This window comes from Cuculus canorus, chromosome 27 (genome assembly GCF_017976375.1).
Source record: "Cuculus canorus isolate bCucCan1 chromosome 27, bCucCan1.pri, whole genome shotgun sequence".
Classification (NCBI taxonomy): Eukaryota; Metazoa; Chordata; class Aves; order Cuculiformes; family Cuculidae; genus Cuculus; species Cuculus canorus.
Window position 1 is genome coordinate 3,342,580 of NC_071427.1, and position 19,104 is coordinate 3,361,683.

At 54.3% G+C, this 19,104-nt stretch overlaps 1 protein-coding gene across 1 annotated transcript; it reads right to left on the reverse strand.

Annotated features, from left to right (window-relative positions):
• Window positions 1-943: 943 nt before the first annotated feature.
• BSG (basigin (Ok blood group)) lies at window positions 944-16,818 on the reverse strand. Its single transcript, XM_054050013.1, has 9 exons — window positions 16,667-16,818; window positions 10,158-10,505; window positions 8,469-8,625; window positions 6,580-6,668; window positions 6,013-6,140; window positions 5,213-5,486; window positions 2,295-2,319; window positions 1,913-1,982; window positions 944-1,116 (listed from the first exon to the last, which is right to left on the reverse strand). The coding sequence occupies exons 1-8, from the start codon at window positions 16,746-16,748 to the stop codon at window positions 1,925-1,927; spliced, it is 1,161 nt and encodes a 386-aa protein (XP_053905988.1). The 5' UTR covers window positions 16,749-16,818; the 3' UTR covers window positions 944-1,116; window positions 1,913-1,924.
• Window positions 16,819-19,104: the final 2,286 nt, after the last annotated feature.

Below are 19,104 nucleotides of genomic sequence, written 5' to 3' on the forward strand. Positions count from 1 at the left end.
AGGGGGGGTCTCAGCCCCCAGGGAAGAGACCAGAGCCCAAACAAGGATGGGGAAAAAAAAAAAAGAGAGAGGAATCATCTTTATTCGTGAAGCGTATTAACAGGTGGAACAGTTCCAGGCTACCCAAGCAAGAAAGGTATCAATTGACTCAGCTTTCGTCAGCATTCAGGCTCCCATGTTGCAAACGTCACCGTGGCTCAAGCACAACGCACGCTGTGAAACTGTCCCCAAGCACCCCACCCCTACCCCAAAGGGAGAAGAGACACAAAGCACCCATGAAATAAGTTAACAGCAATCATTTTCCCCCCCACGCCTGGCTCTAACACAGCTCTGGAGGTTCCATCCAACAGGGAATAGCACTGCCGGGGTGTTGAGGTGGTGCAGCATCGGAGCAACGAGCGCAGGGTTGGTTCCCTCAGCACCAGGAGCCCCCCAATGTATCCAATGGTTCTGATGGAGCAGCTTACAAGACGCATACTGCTTCCACAGCAGGGAAAGGTGCTGGAGCTGCACTGGGAAAGACAGACCCGCCCTTCCCAGCCCTTTGGTGGGATGGGGGTCACCTCTAAATGCTCAAAGAATTCCTCCTGACCCAACACAAACAGAACGGGACAGACCTGCTGGGAACACGAGCAGCGTCAGCCACCTCCAGCGCAGCAGCACGCGCGGAACGAATCTCGCTGCGTGTTCAAGGTCTGTTGCCCACAGCTCTGTGAGGGCCCTCAAAAGCCAAGATGGGGCAAAGGAAGGCATTTCGGAACAGCCCTAACCCCCCAACACAGCCTCTTCCCCCCAGAGGTTAGGAAGAAATAAGTTGTACTGCCATCCACCCTCTCTGTACCAACATGAAGAAACCTAGGACAGAGACAGCAGGTGACCTAAACTACCAGAAACAAGGGATTTAACATTTACAGGTAGAAAAAAACCCTCCCACAACTCTTGCTTTTATTATTTTTTTTTTAAAAAAGTGTATTTTCGATTCTACAACTTAAAAGTTTCTTTAGAAAGTGAAGTAACTTAATCGCAAGGACAGACTAGAATATCGCACGGTGCTATTTTACCAAAAAAAATCAGCAGAAAACATAATTGTCCAGACGAATTCTTCATCTACATCACCTGGCAGGAGAGAGAGAAAAGCCAGTCAGATAACCCAGTTGTACCAGTAAGGTTATGCTAGAGGGGGCGATGGGCAGCACAGGACAGAGGTTGCTCCTCCATACAGCTGTAGGTAAGGACTCATCTCCTGCTGAAGCCCAGGATGGGAGCCATGAGGCAGTCCTGACTTTCCCAAGCTTGAGAACCTCACTAACCATGGCTTTAAACTGAAAGAGGGGAGAGATTTAGAGAAAACGGCAAATTATTTACTGTGAGGGTGGGGAGGTCCAGGTTGTCCAGAGCAGTGGTGGCTGCTCCATCCCTGGAGGGGTTCCAGGCCAGGTTGGATGGGGTTTGGAGCCCCTGATCCGGTGGGATGTGTCCCTGCCCATGGCAGGGGGTGGAACTGGATGGGCTTTATGGTCCTTTCCAGCCCAAACCATTTCATGATACCATGATTCTTCCTCTCCCCTTGTCTGGGCAGAGGTCGCAGTGCTGTTGCCCACAGTGACTTCAGTAGGTTCCTACCAGCCTGAGCTTCACAGCACCAAGGAATTCCCCCCAATTTCCCCAGCTCCTGCAGTGCCAGGTTGGGCTGGAAGAGCTTCTGCCTGCATGGATACTTCTGCTCCTTCCAGAGCCTCTGTGCAGGCACAGATCCTGCAGCCAGGCCAGGCTCTGAACAGCCAACGCTGAACCCCAGTTGCGTTTCAGCCAGCGAGTGGCACCTCAGGTCATGGCAGCACCTCAAACCCTTTGTGGCGAGGAGGCAGGAGTTGCTCCGAGATGCTTCTCTGCCCTCAAACACCGCACTCACCTGGTCCCGCTCTTAGTTAGCGTTTCTCTGGCGGACATTCTTGTCCTTGTGGTTTGTAGCATTGCTTTTCCTGGGAAGAGAAAAGGGGCAGTGAGGAAAAGAGAAAAAAAAAAAAGACACAAAGCCCCACCCTACCCCTAAAGTAATTCAGGTAATTCATGGTCAAGACAAGGAGAGATTGGTTGCCAGAAGAAGACATTACTGCCATCCCCAGTTCTGGGTGGTTTATACACAGGACAATAAACAAATCCCGGGGAAAAAAAGTCTCCTGCCCAACAAGCCAAGTTTATTCCCCACTTTTATATTCAGAATAAGATTCCCTAGATGGATGTGACCTGCCGCTACAAATCTGGATGAAGAGAGGAAAAAGCAAAGTACTTACAGCGGTGCAGAACCTCCATCATCATCTTCACAACCAGGAGAGCACAGAAAGAGAGAACAGAACAGTGTCAGGGGACAGCATGCAAGACGGAATCCCTGCCACCTCCTAAATCTCTGGGGACTGCATTCCAGGCAGGTTGCTGGGAACACTGGATACTCTGCCTGCATAGACCTGAACCCAAAAGGTCACCTCCTTCGCCACAGAAGCGGAATCACCCTGGGAAGCATCCCAGTAACGTTTGACATCTGCACCCAGTGTATCCCAGTCCATCTTCCCACCACCAGCACAGGAAGAGGGAGGCACTGATCCCCCCGGCAACACAACTGCCACTTTTCTCAGCCCTACAGCACCATCAGATCAGACGGCTCCGAGTAACGGGAAAACCAAACCGGGAAGTTTCAGGAAAGAGGCGTAAAGCACTGGCAGAAGTACACCCTTCTTCCACCCCACGCATTTTGTGACACTGCACATCACGTTCCTGCTACGCCAAGAAGCACAGCTAAGAAAACACCTGCCAACACATGCCAAGCCCTGGATTCTTTCACCAGCTCCTCGCAATCTGCTACTTCCCAAGAAAAGGCTCCCCACCATCCCTTCCAGCAGTCCAGGCTCCCCTCAAACAGCACTGAGAGGTGATATCCTCGCTGGAAGCACCAGGACTGCCTCGAGCACTGAGATCCGCAGGGAGCTGGGGAGAGGATGGAGGCAGAGACACGGCTGGAACTACCTTCTACTTACCAGTCGAGGTGGTACCCAGCAGCATAGGGGGGAAAAGCGGAAAGATAGCACCAGGAAGGATATCACACCGGTCACAAGCAACTCTCCCAGTGCCAGGTAATGGGGAGGCGCCCATTCACAACCACGCACCGTGAGGAATGGCATTTGTCTGAGTTGGCTCAGTAAGCCTTACTGTTACCTCCTAAACCAAAAAAGCTATGACTTTTGGGGAGAGTGAACCACTTTACACAGCTTTATGCTGTCCTGGTGGATCTCCATCAGATAGGTATGGTGCTGTATCCTCATCCACAAGCACTTGGGAACTTCACAGCTCTAGCTGAAGAGCATCAGGACACTTATGTGGTCTTAATCTGTCAAAGCATCTGCTACAGCTCTAAGAGATCATCTCTCCACACGATCTGGACAGTCACAAGTGGGGTTCCTCAGGGCTCAGTGCTGGTCCAGCCCTGTTCAGTGTCTTTATCAATGACCTGGATGAAGGCATTGAGTGCACCCTCAGCAAGTTTGAGGATGACACTAAGCTGGGTGGAAGTGTGGATCTGCTGGAGGGTAGGGAGGCTCCAAAGGGATCTGAACAGGCTGGACTGCTGGGCCGAGACCAATGGCATGAGGTTCAACAAGGCCAAATGCCGGGTCCTGCACTTGGGGCACAACAACCCTGTGCAGCTACAGACTGGGGGAAGAGTGGCTGGAGAGCTGCACGGAAGAGAAGGACCTGGGAGTAATGGTTGACAACCGACTGAACATGAGCCAGCAGTGTGCCCAGGGGGCCAAGAAGGCCAACGGCATCTTGGCTTGGATCAGAAATGGGGTCACCAGCAGGAACAGGGAGGTGATTCTCCCTCTGCACTCGGCACTGGTGAGACCGCACCTCAAGTACTGTGTTCAGTTCTGGGCCCCTCACGACAAGAAGGACGTTGAGGCTCTGGAGTGTGTCCAGAGAAGAGCAACAAAGCTGGTGAGGGGCTGGAGAACGTCTGACGAGGAGCGGCTGAGAGAGCTGGGGTTGTTTAGCCTGGAGAAGAGGAGGCTGAGGGGAGACCTTATTGCTCTCTACAACTGCCTGAAAGGAGGTTGTGGAGAGGAGGGAGCTGGGCTCTTCTCCCAAGGGACAGGGGACAGGACAAGGGGGAATGGCCTGAAGCTCCACCAGGGGAGGCTCAGGTTGGATATCAGAAAAAAAACTCTTCACGGAAAGAGTCCTTGGGCACTGGAACAGCTGCCCAGGGAGGGGGTCGAGTCGCCTTCCCTGGAGGTGTTTAAGGAACGGGTGGATGAAGTGCTTGGGGACATGGTTTAAGACAGTGTTAGGAACGGTTGGACTCGATGATCCAGTGGGTCCTTTCCAACCTGGTGATTCTATGGACCAGGCACTCTCAGCAGAAGCCAAGGCACTCAACAAACAGGTTATTTTGCTGGAAGACGCAGCTACAAACATCCTTAAGACAACATCTGCCTTCCAGCCATGGGTGTCAGAAGGCAAAGCACCTGCTGTAAAACTGCCTTGAGCCAATTCCTGAACCCTGTAGGGCTATTTTGCACCTGGATTGATTCCCTAGCAGAGAGGCCCCCGACCCAGGGAGCAGGAAGGATGCCAAGCATTCACACTCCATTGTTAACTGGATCAGATAAGGGAGGGGCGGTGGGACTAACACAATGCAGATTCTTACCGATAAGGAAAGGGAGGAGCCGGTCATTCCAGAACTGATTAAAGATAAACACTAGGTTTTCAGGAAGTCTCCCAGAGCCAGGATGTGTGGATCTGAGGTCCCAAAACAGACCCGTGATCTGAACCCGAGTTAAGCTAATCCTAGTTTTACAGACCCACTGATACAGGCTCTCAGTTTTGCAGCACTAGAAAAGCTCTTCAGAAATCAGCTTCTCCAGAACATCACCAGGTCATGCAGACGCCAACACGAAGCACTTGAGTGAGACAAAGGGTCAGGCTGACCTGCAGAGAATCCTATCTTGTTCCAGACCCAAAGCACTAAGGATTGTCAGGAACAGGGTGACTTCATGGCTGAAGTCACCTGGCAAAGACAGGTTTTAGAAGCACCCTGACAGGCAGCCCTCAAATTAATGTGTATCTGACATTCCACGTTCTCTACAAGGACCTTCTTGCCTGCACTGCATGAGTTACTTGGTCTCCCCAAAAAGATTTAACCCAAGGCATCTCTTACCATCGGGAACCTCATCGGGCTTCCTCCTCTTCTCGTAGATGAAGATGATGGTGACAAGAACGAGGACTTCTGCCACAATCCCCAGGAAGGGCCAGAGAGCTGCCAGGCGGCTGCGGACACGCAGGTTTACGGTAGCACTACCAGTGCCAAACGCGTTGGTGGCATTGCAGTGATAGTCACCTGCATCCTCCTCAATATTCAGTTTAAGAATACGTAGCTCTGTCTTGTTGCCACTGGACTTGATGATGTAGCGACCAGAACCATTGACGATGGACTGGAAGGAGAACAGACAGCGGTCAGGGCAGCGCTTGACAGGAGGGGAGCTGCTCACCTACCACACATGGTTCTACCACCACAGAAACCCTACTTGCCATGGTGCTGAGGAGGCTACTTTGAAACAGCTAATTTAGAGAAGATGAGGTCCTCTACCTCTTTGTTGGAAAGTAAAAGGAGAAAAGACACTTAAAGGGGCTCCAGGAAATCTGGGGAGGAGCATTGTATCAGGGAGTGCAGGGATAGGATGAGAAGGAACAGTTTGAAGCTGAAAGAGAGGAGATTGAGATGAGATCTTAGGGAGAAATGTTTTGCTGTGAGGGTGGGGAGGCCCTGGAACAGGTTGCCCAGAGCAGTGGTGGCTGCTCCATCCCTGGAGGGGTTCAAGGCCAGGTTGGATGGGGTTTGGAGCCCCTGATCCAGTGGGAGTTGTCCCTGCCCATGGCAGGGGGTGGAACTGGATGGGCTTTAAGGTCTCTTCCAACCCAAACCACCCCATGACTTTATGAAAGAAGTACAGCACTCACCTCTTGACCATTTTTGTACCAAACCCAGGAGACGACAGAGGGGAAAGAGGGATTCTTGCAGGTCAGCACGCCCGTGTCCCCCTCATTCCCATGTTCAGACTTCTTGTACGCCATCACTTGGGGTGGAACTACGGCAAGGAAGGAATTAAGACACCTCATTACAGAACAGACATAGCAGCTTTGTACTCCTCGGTGTCTGCCAAGCCAGAATTAAGTAGAAGCCTTCACTCTAAGGAGGGCGTGAGCGGGTCTGCTCCCCTCACTTGCCCATTGCTGGGCATTTTCGGAGAGGAAAGCACCTCAGGCTGCTGCAAAAGATGCTCAGACAGATTCGCCCACCAGGTCTGATCCCTCTCCCGCGGTTCTCATGGGAACGTGACTTAGTGCGAGGGCCAAGAGTTGACCCTGCAGACACTTCAGCTGCTCGCAAAGCAGACAGGAGCTGTGGGGAGTCCTGTGGCTCCATTAACCAGGGCTAGCTAGAAGCAGCTCTCCAAGAAGCTGAAATGATACCAAAGCATCCTCTCCTCAGAGCCATCAGCAAACACACAAAATACGAATACTCACCTGAAATAGTCACTTGGCCTTTTACCACCGGGCTTGTTTTGTAGACGCATTCGTAGACGCCAGAGTGTTCTTCCATCTTCCCCTCCATTCTGTCAGAAGACAGGTTGTCAGATAATCACTTGACACAACTGGCTTAGCCACACATACTAAACTCCAGACCCATGGAAACAACTTTCTATAGGCATCAGCGATCTCCATAGGCAACGTCTCCCATTCCACTGTCTATATTTATGCTGCACCGTGTCCCTACAGCAACTCAGCCTTCCCTCCCCTCATACCGAGGAGGATTCCATGGACACCATGGCCTGTCAGGTCAGTGATTAGAGACCTTGCAACGTGAATCCTGAAAACCTGCATCTTTTGCTCCCCAACCCAAAGAACTTTTGCCATCAGGGCCTCTACAAAGGGGAAAAAAAGAATAAAAAAAGTATGACCTAGACTGTTGGTGAATACAGACCACACATCACACCACCACCAGGTGCGGTGCCACGCGCACGCTTTGGAAGTGACCGACTCTATGCTCTTTCCTACAGATCCCAGGTTCATTAAAAACCCCACTTATTGAGCAAAGCCAACAGAATCTGAAGTGCGGCAATGAGTTCTCTAGTTAGCTCAGCCCAGGAGATGGTCACAGCACAAACAAGACATCAGCCCAGCTGTTCATGGGATGGTTTGGGTTGGAAGGGATCTCAAAGCCCATGGAGTTCCACCACCCTTCCATGGGCAAGGAGACCTCCCACTGGATGAGGTTGCTCCAAGCTCCATCCAACCTGGCCTTGAGGGATAGGGCAGACACTTCTCCAGGCAACCTGGACCAGTTCACCTCTAAAGGGGTCAGGCATCAAACTCCGAACATCAGATCCAGAGGAAAGCCAATCCACGAAGGAAAGTCTGCTTAAACACATGGCTTCGCGGTGGCAAAGAAAAAAAAACATAGGCTGGGTTACTCTGGATTAATCCAAGCGTAGGGAGAACTCTCCCATTTTCCTTCTCATAAAGCTGCTGCAATGGGATTTAGTGGATTACGCTGCTCTGCAACAAACCTCTCATTTTGCAGCTCGGTAATACCCACTCGAGAGAAGGGGCAGGCAAACTTCCAGTCCCGTGGCTGCAGCGGGACAACGGGCTGTTTGTTAGTTCTGCTGTGCACGGCGCTTCCCACTTCCAAAAAACCACTCAGCTGAGGAATTGAGGTCACGCGAGGGAGGCTGGGTTATAAATACTTTAATCCTTGTTCAGCTCCCTGTTGCTATGGGGAGACAGGCACGTCGGCACTGCCACACAAAAGGACACGATGCCTCTACAGCCGCTGGGCCACTGCCAGCCGGGCCTGACTGTAATCGGAAAGGAAAGCTCGCTGCATGGTCACAATAAGGCTGGTATTCCCACTTCTGCTCCGCTACACCCAGGCAGGCAGGTTCTGAGCATTGCCTTAGACCCTCCAGTCAACTTCAGCTTATTTTGTGCAAAGAGCTGGACTTTGGAAAGGTACATAAACCCCAAAGGCAGGGACAACGCACACGAGTCTCTTGTTTCAGTCACGCAGTCTCTGGGGAGCAAGGAGCTGATGTCCTGCTAGGAACAGGTCCCTCAAAGCTCTGAGATGACAGCTGCAGCCCCACCGGAGCGCAGCTGACCATCCATGGGGAAAAACAAAGTGGCAGAACTTCTCTTACCAAGAGGACATTTGTGGCGTATTACTTTCCCTTCCTCCTTCCCATCAGAAAGAAAATTTGGGCTCTTACCAAAACTTTATTTAGCACATGTTATGCTCTGAAGTTCAAGAGCCTACACTCGCAGCAAGCTTTGACCGGCATTCCCTCTTAGCTGAGCCCAAAAAACCTGTTCCCTACGGGCAGATCTTTATCCGACCTTGGCCTGGCACTCACGTATAACTGGTGAAAGCGCTCGGCTCGCCATCCGTTTGAAGGACCTTCTCTCCGTACATCCACTCGTGGCCCTCGATGGGAAGAGAAGGTGAGGTCATGTTGCAGGTGAGGATCAGCTTCCCATAAGCCTCAGTGACCTGAGTCTTGATGTCCGGACCTGCATTTAGAAACAGTTCCATGCAGTGAACACCTGGTATAGGGGTCACACACCTGCCCAAGAACCTTTAATACCAATAATTAAAGCCCAACAACCTTTAAATGTCAGCAGTTAAAGCCCAATGCTCCTTGTCTCTACCATAGCTTCCACTTACCTTTGCAGACCATCTCCTATCAGCACAGGGAGGCTCTAAACACCCAGCGGTGTCCAAAACCAACCCTGCAAGGCTGCTGCCACGTGCTCTGGGTGGTTCTGTGCCTCCTGCTGTCCCTCCAATGGGTGCAGCTCCCGCAGAGCCGAGTGCTCAATAAGCAATGGAAAAGGTCAGGCTGGGAAGGACACTCGCAGGAGCACAGCTCTCTGCTTTTATGAGCCGCTATAACTCTCCCCGTGCTAACGGCTTCCAGAATCTGAGCTGATTTAGACCCCTCCAGGTAGCAGAACTGATGGCAGCCAAGCCCCTCTGCTGCGAGGCGAGCAACCCAGACCTTACGTGAGAAATAAAAATGCACCGTGTGATGCATCCCAAGGGATTAAGAATCGCATTTGCTCCAGGGAGAACACACAGAACCAGAACTCCAACCAGCCCTGGGTCTCCGCGTGCCAAGCGGCAGTAAATTATGCAGGAGAAGATGACTCAGGCCTTTCTCCTTGCAGGAGGCGCTCCAAGATAACAGCTGTGCCATCAGCAGCCCCAGTGGCACTACAGCTCCTACCCTTCCACCCAGACTCAGCTTCTCAGATGGAACGACGTTTGCGCAGCACCAACAGGCATTTTGCTTTTCCTCCTAGCCAAAATTCCACTGGAAGAAGGTTCTCCTGGAGTTCTGTCTTCCCTAACACTGAAAAGACTATTACGCTGCTCTCCTAATTTCAGGATTCACGGCAAGACCTTAGCAGGATGCTGAATTCCACCCCCTTTGACCCAGGTTTCTACCACTCAAAGCAGCTCCCGGGTGGAGTGGGGATCCGGTCACTCCCACGGGACAAGCAACCACATCACATTCAGTGTCGCACACAGACACGGCCATTTCAAAAACGGTTGCATCTCGGAAAGCTCAAAGCAGGATTTGTTCCCCATGGCTTGCAGCACTAGCAAGGAAGCGAGCTTAAAAACAAGGCTGCCAACAGGAGCAGGAGCTGGAAGGGCTGGAGGAAAGGGCTCGTTTGCCAGTGGTGGTCAGGACAGAGTCTACCGCAGAATCAAGACTCAATTCTGCAAGCCAGCACCAGGATTCAGAAGCACTTGGGAATAAGCAGTAGGTTCCAGGTTCTTTTGGCTCCAGGGAGGAAAAAAAAAAAGGCGTGGGATCGTATTTTGGTTGGGAAGCCACAACCCTTTTTGAGCAGGGCCATTTCGGGTGAAGTCACGGGTGATGGAGGGAGATGACAGAGGGTGGGAAGGCTCTTGGTTCTACAGCCGGGATGGGAGGGTGAGGGGAGCTTTCGGGAGCCACAGGACACGGGTGCAGGGGTGAGACTCAAGACACCGGTGTCCGAGCAAGTGCCAAGGCCTCGGTGTGGCCACTCACGTTCGATGACAAAAACGTTCGCCTGGGAACGGATCCACTTGACTTTGGGACTCTTCGACAAGTGGTTGCGGTCAGGGTCGTTGCTGGCCCGGCATTCATACATGCCCGAATCGTCGCTCGTGAGGTTTACGATGTGGATGGTGCTGGTGGAGTGCAGGTTGTAGGTGGCGTTGATTTTGACTCGGTCCTGCCACGCGCCATCCCAGAGCTGAGCATAGGTCTCATTGGGATCGTTTCCCTCAAACCACCACTGGATCTCAGGGATGGGATTGCCAATCGCCTCGCAGTGCAACTCGACGCTGTCCTGAACAAGCCTCTTTTGAGACAGCGGTGACTTTATAAAGCCAGCTAAGAGTTGAAGAGGTATTAGTGCAAAGTGTTAGTGCAAAGCAAGAATTCACCTTCTACAAGCCAAAAAAAAAACCCAAACTCAGCCACCGAAAAGAGGCCACAGACGATCTTCAGCTCAGTGCATTTGTCCCTCCCTCCCCTCCACGCTCGCTGGACTCTGCCCGGCACCGACAGGGCTGTTATTTGGAATTGCTGCCTCTCCAGCCAACACCACCTCCTGCGATCCCGCTGCAAAACCAGCGCGTGCAAAGCGGGAATCACAGAATGACTTGGGTGGGAAAGGACCTTAAAGCCTATCCAGTTTCGACAGGACATCTTCCACCGGATCACGTTGCTCCAAGCCCCATCCAACCTGGCCTGGAACCCCTCCAGGGATGGGGCAGCCACCGCTGCTCTGGGCAACCTGGGCCAGGGCCTCCCCACCCTCACAAAAAAAACATTTCTTCCTAAAGTCTCATCTCAATCTCCCCTCTTTCAGCTCAAAACCCTTCCTCTTTGTCCTATCCCTGCAGTGTCTGATCCAGAGCTCCTCTCCAGCTTTTCTGGAGCCCCTTTCGCTACTGGAAGCTGCTCTAAGGTCTCCTTGGAGCCCTCTCTTCTCCAGGCTGAACAACCTCAACTCTCCTAATCTGTCCTCAGACAGGAGGTGCTCCAGCCCTTGGATCATCTCCGTGGCCTCCTCCGACATAACCAACAGGAGCCACAGCATTGCCTTGAGGGACAACACTACCGCACGGCATCCCATGGGGCAGCCCCACACCCTTCCCCCAGCATTCCTCAGTCTCCAAGCATCTTCACTTTGGGATACAGGCAGGATTTTGTTCCGTTGCAAGGGTTTATCCAACCTCCACAGTCCTCATGTCATCTTAGCATCCATAGATCCACCAAAGCCACCAGCGTGGGGGGCTGGGATGAAGGCAGCACAGCCCTCCACATCCCACCTCAGGTAGGGTAGCACGTTCCTCTCTCCATGTACCCTTCACCAGCCTCTCCTGCCAGCCCTTACCACACTGCAAGGGCTGCTCCCTGCCCGGCGGATGCGATATGAAGATAATAACGCGATATGAAGATAATAAACCAGCTTTTATGGGGCAGAACGCCTTGCAGTCTGCAAGATGCTGCAAGCCAAGTCGGGGAATGGAACACTCGTGGTCAAACAAAAGAGTGAAATCAAGACTTTTCATCTCAGGCAAGACAACTTTGCAGAGTTCAATTAGTCACCAGCAGATCAAAAAGCCTCCGAAGCGGCTGCGAGCCAGCACTGCTGTGTTTTCCAAACCGCTCCGGCAGCGAGAGGCCAGGGGTTCAGCTTCTGAGAAAAGCCAGTCCAAAGGTAGGTCCGTGAGCCGCTGGACTGTGGAAAACCACACTGCCAAACACCTTTAGGCTCCCAGCCAGGTGCAAAGGGTCACTACAGACCCCCTCCGGGAACACTCGGAGCGGGAAGGAAGGGAGGCTCGAGCAGCATCGCTGCAGGAAAAGACATCACTCGAGGGCCAACGCTGCATACGTGACTCGGTCAGATTTAAGAAGAACTAGTTAAGCTTGCGACATGTCCTTCCTGCACGCTGACGGCACTTGTGATGTGCTAAAAGCGGGTTTACGGGGTATCCTACATGCCAGGAGGGCTCCCAGGACATTAATGTACTTAGTTATTAAGTTCATGACACCACACAACCCTCCATACACATCCTGTGATGCACAGGCACTAAGGAGGTTGGCTGGGGAGCGAGTTTTTGGTTCTTTTATGTATGCCTGAAGATGCTTTAATAAGAAATGTTGACTATTTTTTTTGTAAGCATAGAAAAATCAATCAATATTCCAAAACCAAGTTTGCCCAAACTCCAGAAAAATACGACTCTGCAAGTTTAAAGTCCTAAATAAATCAATCCTGCATTTCTCAAAGGGGAAAAAAAAAAGTCAGTTTTACATATTAAAGTCTGGAAGAATAAACACGCCTGGAGGAGGAAGGAAAGATCTGACTCTCATCTGAGGGTACAACACTCAAAGGTCGATACCAAGAGCTGAGGTAACCTTAACACTGAGGTCAGAGCAACTCAAGGGGTGAAGTTCGGTGGATAATTCATACACCAACTGTTGGTTCCGTTCAGGAATGCCTTCAATGCCACCTCTGGAAGGGTTTTGAGGGACTCTGGGTGACAGAATTGTAGCAGGGACAGCAGAATGATCTTCTTGAACTGCTTTTAGTTCATCAGCGCAGGAAAAACCATCAGTGGTGACTCAACCTCAGTCAGATTTAAGAAGAATTAGAGGGGTAGGTGGTGGTGGTGGGGGCTCCCAAAATACACAGGGGATATCTTTTCTAAGATCCTTACCTGCTAAAATACTTTATTTTACATAAGATAAAAGGTTCAGGGGTACCAACTGTGAGCACCTCTCACTCTGTGAGCAACTCCACCCTGAGTTTTCCTTCCCAGAACAATAGCCCTGTGGGCAGGAGGGCTTTTCACCCCACTAACTGGTGATGAAACACTCCCAACCACCTCATTTCCAACACATACCCAACTAGAGCACTTGTAAAAGCTTGTCCCATTTTCACCACAGCCCCGCCTGAAGCCAAGGTGATGAAGATGAAGGGTTTCTTACAGATGGGAGGTGATGACTGTGCTGACAAAACAAGCCTTTCCAAGGTTATTTGCTGAGTTAGAGGGCACTTCACACCGTTCAGAGGCTAAAAAAGCTCCAGCAAGCAGGAACAACAGTAAAGTGCCACTGGCATTTGCACAGGATTAATACCCCTTTCTCCTCCCCCCAACACAAAGCAGACTGAGCAATGCAATTCCTGGGCCCCAGGAGCTCAGGCAGCTCCAACTTGCTGGAATGGAGCAAAACACCCCCAAAAAAAACCCTGTAGAAAGGGAGCAGAGCCCTCTCCTCCCCCAAAACAACCTGGTGGAAGGGGTAGAGCCCACTCCTCTCCCCAAAAAAACCTGCTGGAAGGGAGCAGAGACCCCCCCCTGCACCCAAAAAACCTGCTGGAAGGGTGCAGAGCCCCAAAACAACCTGCTGGAAGGGGTAGAGCCCACTTATCTCCCCAAAAAAACCTGCTGGAAGGGAGCAGAGCCCCCCCTGCACCCAAAAAAACTGCTAGAAGGGAACAGAGCCCTCCGTCTGCACCCAAAAAAACCTGTTGGAAGGGAGCAGAGCCCCAAAACAACCTGCTGGAAGAGAGCAGAGCCCTCCGTCTGCACCCAAAACAACCTGCTGGAAGAGAGCAGAGACCTCCCTCTGCACCCAAAAAACCTGCTGGAAGAGGGCAGAGCCCCAAAACAACCTGCTGGAAGGGGTAGAGCCCACTTCTCTCCCCCAAAAAAACCTGCTGGAAGGGAGCAGAGACCCCCCCCTGCACCCAAAAAGACCTGCTGCAAGGGGTAGAGCCCACTCCTCTCCCCAAAAAAACCTGCTAGAAGAGAGCAGAGACCCCCCTGCACCCAAAAAACCTGCTGGAAGGGAGCAGAGTCTCCACTCTGCACCCAAAAAACCTGCTGGAAGGGAGCAGAGCCCCAAAACAACCTGCTGGAAGGGGTAGAGCCCACTCCTCTCCCCAAAAAAAACTGCTGGAAGACAGCAGAGCCTCCACTCTGCACCCAAAAATCCTGCTGGAAGAGAGCAGAGACCCCCCCTGCACCCAAAAAACCTGCTGGAAGGGAGCAGAACCCCCCAAATGGTGACAGGCTGCAGGTCAGAATGAGCTCACAATCCCAGAAGCGGGATGCTTCTCCGGGCACTGTGGTATCCGATCACACCAGACAGTGGTGCGAGCAGATAACGTTCTCCTGAGTCACCTTCAAACCAAAAACAACCTTCCCAACTGCTCCGAGGGAGGAGTTCTCCTGGTGCAAAACAGTGTCCATGCCTGCTGTGTCCCACCAGGCATATTCTCCTCCCCAGCACAACCTCTTGTTTCCCAGCCTTGGAATGGGATACAGGAGGCTCTGGGATTTTTTTTTGCTATTTCCAATAATAGCTATGAAATCCGCTCTCCCCTTAAGCTTCACACAACCAGGCAGTGACTACACAAACAGGTTGGATGGAAGCGCTTCCAGCTAGGATGGCTCTTCCTTGAGGCAAAAAGTCCAAATAAACACCTACCTACGCTCTGAGCTAACAAAAGTCAGGATGCTGCAGATTAAAAGGATTGTTTCTCCTGGAGTCTGCTCCACAAAGCCAAATCCAAAGGTAAATCCCACTCCCCAGCCTCCCAGGAGGAATAGGCTCTGTTCCACCTCAAGAGTCACACAGCCTGGGCAGGACATGTTCTACAGCCCATGTGCCTACAAAATGGAACCCTTCCTCATGATGCTCTTCACACCAAGGATAGGAACAGCTTTCTCCATCTTCTCCGTGCGTGTTCCCTAGAGAAAAGGTTGCTCCATGCAGCCGAAGGAGCAGCTCACATGGGTATCATGGAATGGTTTAACCCAAATCATAGACTCATAGAATGGTTTGGGGTTGGAAGGGACCTCAAAGCCCATCCAGTTCCACCTCCTGCCATGGGCAGGGACACCTCCCGCTGGATCAGGGGCTCCAAGCCCTATCCAACCTGGCCTTGAACACCTCCAGGGATGGGGCAGCCACCACTGCTCTGGAGAAGCTCACAAAACTCCCAATCTACCCTAAGTTTAGGAGAAGTTTTACCCCTGCCCTCCTGTTCCACACAGCTAGGAAACATTGGAGCAGATGTTTGGACCTTTAGGTTCTTCAGGAGCATCCTTCTCCATCACCTTTACTCTTTGCGTTGGGATCCAGTGCGCTGAGGAAGTTTGATGCCCCAAAAGAGGCACAAATGTGGTAGAACCTGAGCTTCTAAAGAGCTATGGTCCAACACACCCTTTACCACCAGGTCTGGAAAAGAGCTCGCAGAATCCTCCAGCCAAAAACCCACCACCTTCACCATATCCAAGCGCATCCATGGGCTTGGATACCAACTCCAGAAGAGGGGAAAACAACAAGTCAGAAGGAAATTCCAAAGCCCACCTTGGTGGCTTTTAAAGCTCCCCAACAAGAGGGTGATGCCATTCCCAGCATCCAACTGCGCATCCCGAGGGGATTATCAACTTAAGTACCATGTGAACATCTTTAAGGTTTTAAAGCCCAGAGCTCCGTCACTCCTCCTAAGCCACCAGAAACCGGGGAAAAGAAGGGAATTCCTTATTTCTATCCATATGGAAGCATCCAGGATGGTTCCCCGGTGAAGAGGGCATTCCCCGGTGGGGGGGAACAGGTTTCTCAGCGCCAACACGGGCTCCATTCCCGGTCCCAATCCCTCCCCCCGGCCCTGATTCCCGCTTGCAAATCCCTCCCCCCTCCTCATTCCCGGTCCCCACGGCTCCAGCCCCCCTCCTCATTCCCGGTTCCCACGGCTCCAGCCCCCCCTCCTCATTCCCGGTCCCCACGGCTCCAGCCCTCCCCTCCTCATTCCCGGTTCCCACGGCTCCAGCCCCTCTCCTCATTCCCGGTTCCCACGGCTCCAGCCCCTCTCCTCATTCCCGGTTCCCACGGCTCCAGCCCTCCCCTCCTCATTCCCGGTTCCCACGGCTCCAGCCCCCCCTCCTCATTCCCGGTCCCCACGGCTCCAGCCCCCCTCCTCATTCCCGGTTCTCACGGCTCCAGCCCCCCTCCTCATTCCCGGTCCCCACGGCTCCAGCCCCCCTCCTCATTCCCGGTTCCCACCGGCTCCAGCCCCCCCTCCTCATTCCCGGTCCCCACCGGCTCCAGCCCCCCCTCCTCATTCCCGGTCCCCACCGGCTCCAGCCCCCCCTCCTCATTCCCGGTCCCCACCGGCTCCAGCCCCCCCTCCTCATTCCCGGTCCCCACCGGCTCCAGCCCCCCCTCCTCATTCCCGGTCCCCACCGGCTCCAGCCCCCCCTCCTCATTCCCGGTCCCCACGGCTCCAGCCCCCCCTCCTCATTCCCGGTCCCCACGGCGCCAGCCCTTTCCCCCCCCCCCCCCATTCCCGGTTCCCAAGCCCCGCCCGCCGCGACGTGCTTGGCCGCAAGGAGCCCTCGCCTCGCCCTGCTCTGCCCCACCGCCAACTGAGAGCCGAAAGCCTCTAAACCGGGATTCCCCCTCCGGTAACAACCGGAGCCCTACTCGGAACCGGAACAACCCGCCGCCCCGTCCCGGCGCTGCCGTACTTGTCCCTGCGACGCTATCCGTTATCCCAGCGAGGATGAAGAGAGCCAAGAGGCCGCGTGGCCACGCCATAGCCGCCGCCATCGCCCGCGCTCCCCGCCACCCCGCGCCGCCCGATATAAAGCGCCGGGGCACGGGAAGGGGACGGAGGGGAGGCGTGGGCAAAACAAGCCACGCCCCTTTTGGGATCAAAGCGCGGCCAATCGCGCGGCGCCTCGCCGAAGTGGCCACGCCCACCCCTCTCGGCTCGACCAATCAGAGGGAAGAGGGGGCAAAGAGCCCGCCCTCCGAGCCCCTGCGGGGAGAGCCGGTTCGGGCCGGTCCCGCCGCGGCCACGCCCACCGCCGGGGGGGGGGAGAGGGGTGTGTATGGGGGAGGGGGGGGCAATGGGGGGTATGGGAGAAGCGGGGGGGGTAATGGGGTGGGTATGAGGGAGCGGGGGGGCAATGGAGTGGGTATAGGGGGCAATGGGGGGAAAATAGGGGAGCGGGGGGGGCAATGGGGTGTGTATGGAGGAATGGGGGAGCAATGGGGTGGATATAGGGGGAGCGGGGGGGCAATGGGTATGGGGGGCAATGGAGTGGGTATGGAGGAGTTGGGGGGGCAATGGGGTGGGTATGGAGGAATGGGGGGGCAATGGGGTGGATATAGAGGGGCAATGGAGTGGGTATAGGGGGAGCGGGGGGGCAATGGGGTGGGTATGGGGGGAACGGGGGAGCAATGGGGGGGCAATGGGGTGGGTATAGGGGTGGGGGGGGCAATGGAGTGGGTATAGGGGGAGTGGGGGGCAATGGGGTCGGTATTGGGGGCAATAGAGTGGGTATGGGGAAGCAGGGGGTCAGTGGGGTGGGTATGGGGGAGTGGGGGGGCAATGGAGTGGGTATAGGGGGCAATGGGGGGAAAATAGGGGAGCGGGGGGGCAATGGGGGAAAAATAGGGGAGCAGGGGGGCAGTGGGGTGGGTATGGGGAGCAGGGGGGCAATGGAGTGGGTATGGGAGGCGGGGGGGCAGTGGGGTGGGTATGGAGGAGTTGGGGGGCAATGGGGTGGATATAGGGGGCAATGGAGTGGATATGGGGGAGCAGGGGGGCAATGGGGTGTATATAGGGGGACAATAGAGTGGGTATGGGGGATTGGGGGGGGCATGGTGGGAGGAGGGGAACAAGGAGAGCAGGGGGTACAGGATGGGGGGCTGGGGAGGGGGACATGGTGGGAATTGGGGGGGCACGGCGGGGTGCATCCCCACAGCAGGATCCCTGCGAAGGGAACCAGCCACACTTCTTCGATGTGGGGGGGCAGACAGGGACAAGGGGGACCGGCAGCCCCTGGGGGGGGACCTGGCCCACAAGTGCCACTGGTTTTGGGGACAGTGTGGAGTCCGGGGGGGGGGGGGGCAGGAAAGAGCCTGGGTCTCAGCCCGCGATCCCCCAAGATCTCAGTCTACTTCCCCCTGGGGTCTGATTTTGCTTCCCCTGGAGCTCAGCCTACTTTCCCCCTCCAGATCTCGCTCCACTTGCCCCTCAGGATTTCCTCGTGGGATCTTGACCTGCTTCATCCAGGATTTCCACCCACTTTCCCCAGGATCTGAGCCCCACATCCCCTGGGATCTTGGCCCAGTTCCCCTGGGATCTCAGCCCTCCTTCCCCAGGATCTTGGTCCACATCTTCCCAAGATTTCCACACAGTTCCCCCAGGATCTTGGGCCAATTCCCCTGGCATCTCCATCCACATCTTCCCAAGATCTCAGCCCTATTCCCCTGGCATCTCAGCCTGCTTCTCCCTGGGATCTTAATCCACTTCTGGAATCTGAGCCCACTTTCCCCCCTGGATCTCTGTGCTCTCCATGAGGTCAAGGTCTCCAGCACTGGAGCCCCCCGATAACCCCGAGGGGCCGGGAAAGGCAATAATGGGACAGAGGGGTCTTCTGCAAGGCAACAGCTCCATCCTTGGCTCTTCCCAACCCTGGCCTGACCCTGGGAGCCGGGGGTGCCGGGCACAAGGGCAGGAAGAGCCAAAAACAATGGGGTCAGCAGCGCCAGGGCCCGCTGCGCTCTCTGTGGGGATCCATCAGCTCTTGGCAGCTCCTGGATCCTCCTGGAGTGTTTCTTCCCCCCTTGCAGCATATTTGCCCCTGGCGTGTCCTGCTTGGCCATCCCCTCCCATCCACCGGTCACCGCATTCCCAATCCGTGCTGGAGGGGCTCTCATGGGGCAGAAATGGAGTAGAAACGGAGCATCTTCCACCCAAGGCACCAGGCTGGCTCCAGGCAGGCAGCACCACTGGGAATTCTTGGCTATCCAAGTTTGACAAGGGCGGCAGGGAAGCCACCCGGCTTCTACAGCACCCCGGCTCCCAGACACCCCAAGACCTGCAGGCAGCTCCCAGTTCCTTTAGGAATTCTATCCCATCTCTCAGAGCAGCATCCCAAAGGAACTGACTGCA

What these genes read in the sequence shown, in the direction of transcription:
- BSG (XM_054050013.1), bottom strand. Translation starts at nt 16,748, where the DNA reads ATGGCGGCGGCTATGGCGTGGCCACGCGGCCTCTTGGCTCTCTTCATC. An exon ending in GGATAGCGTCGCAGGGACAA is followed by an intron (nt 10,506 to 16,666) that starts GTACGGCAGCGC and finishes TTCAACTCTTAG; the next exon opens with CTGGCTTTATAAAGTCACCG. An exon ending in GATGGAGGTTCTGCACCGCT is followed by an intron (nt 1,983 to 2,294) that starts GTAAGTACTTTG and finishes TTCTCTTCCCAG; the next exon opens with GAAAAGCAATGCTACAAACC.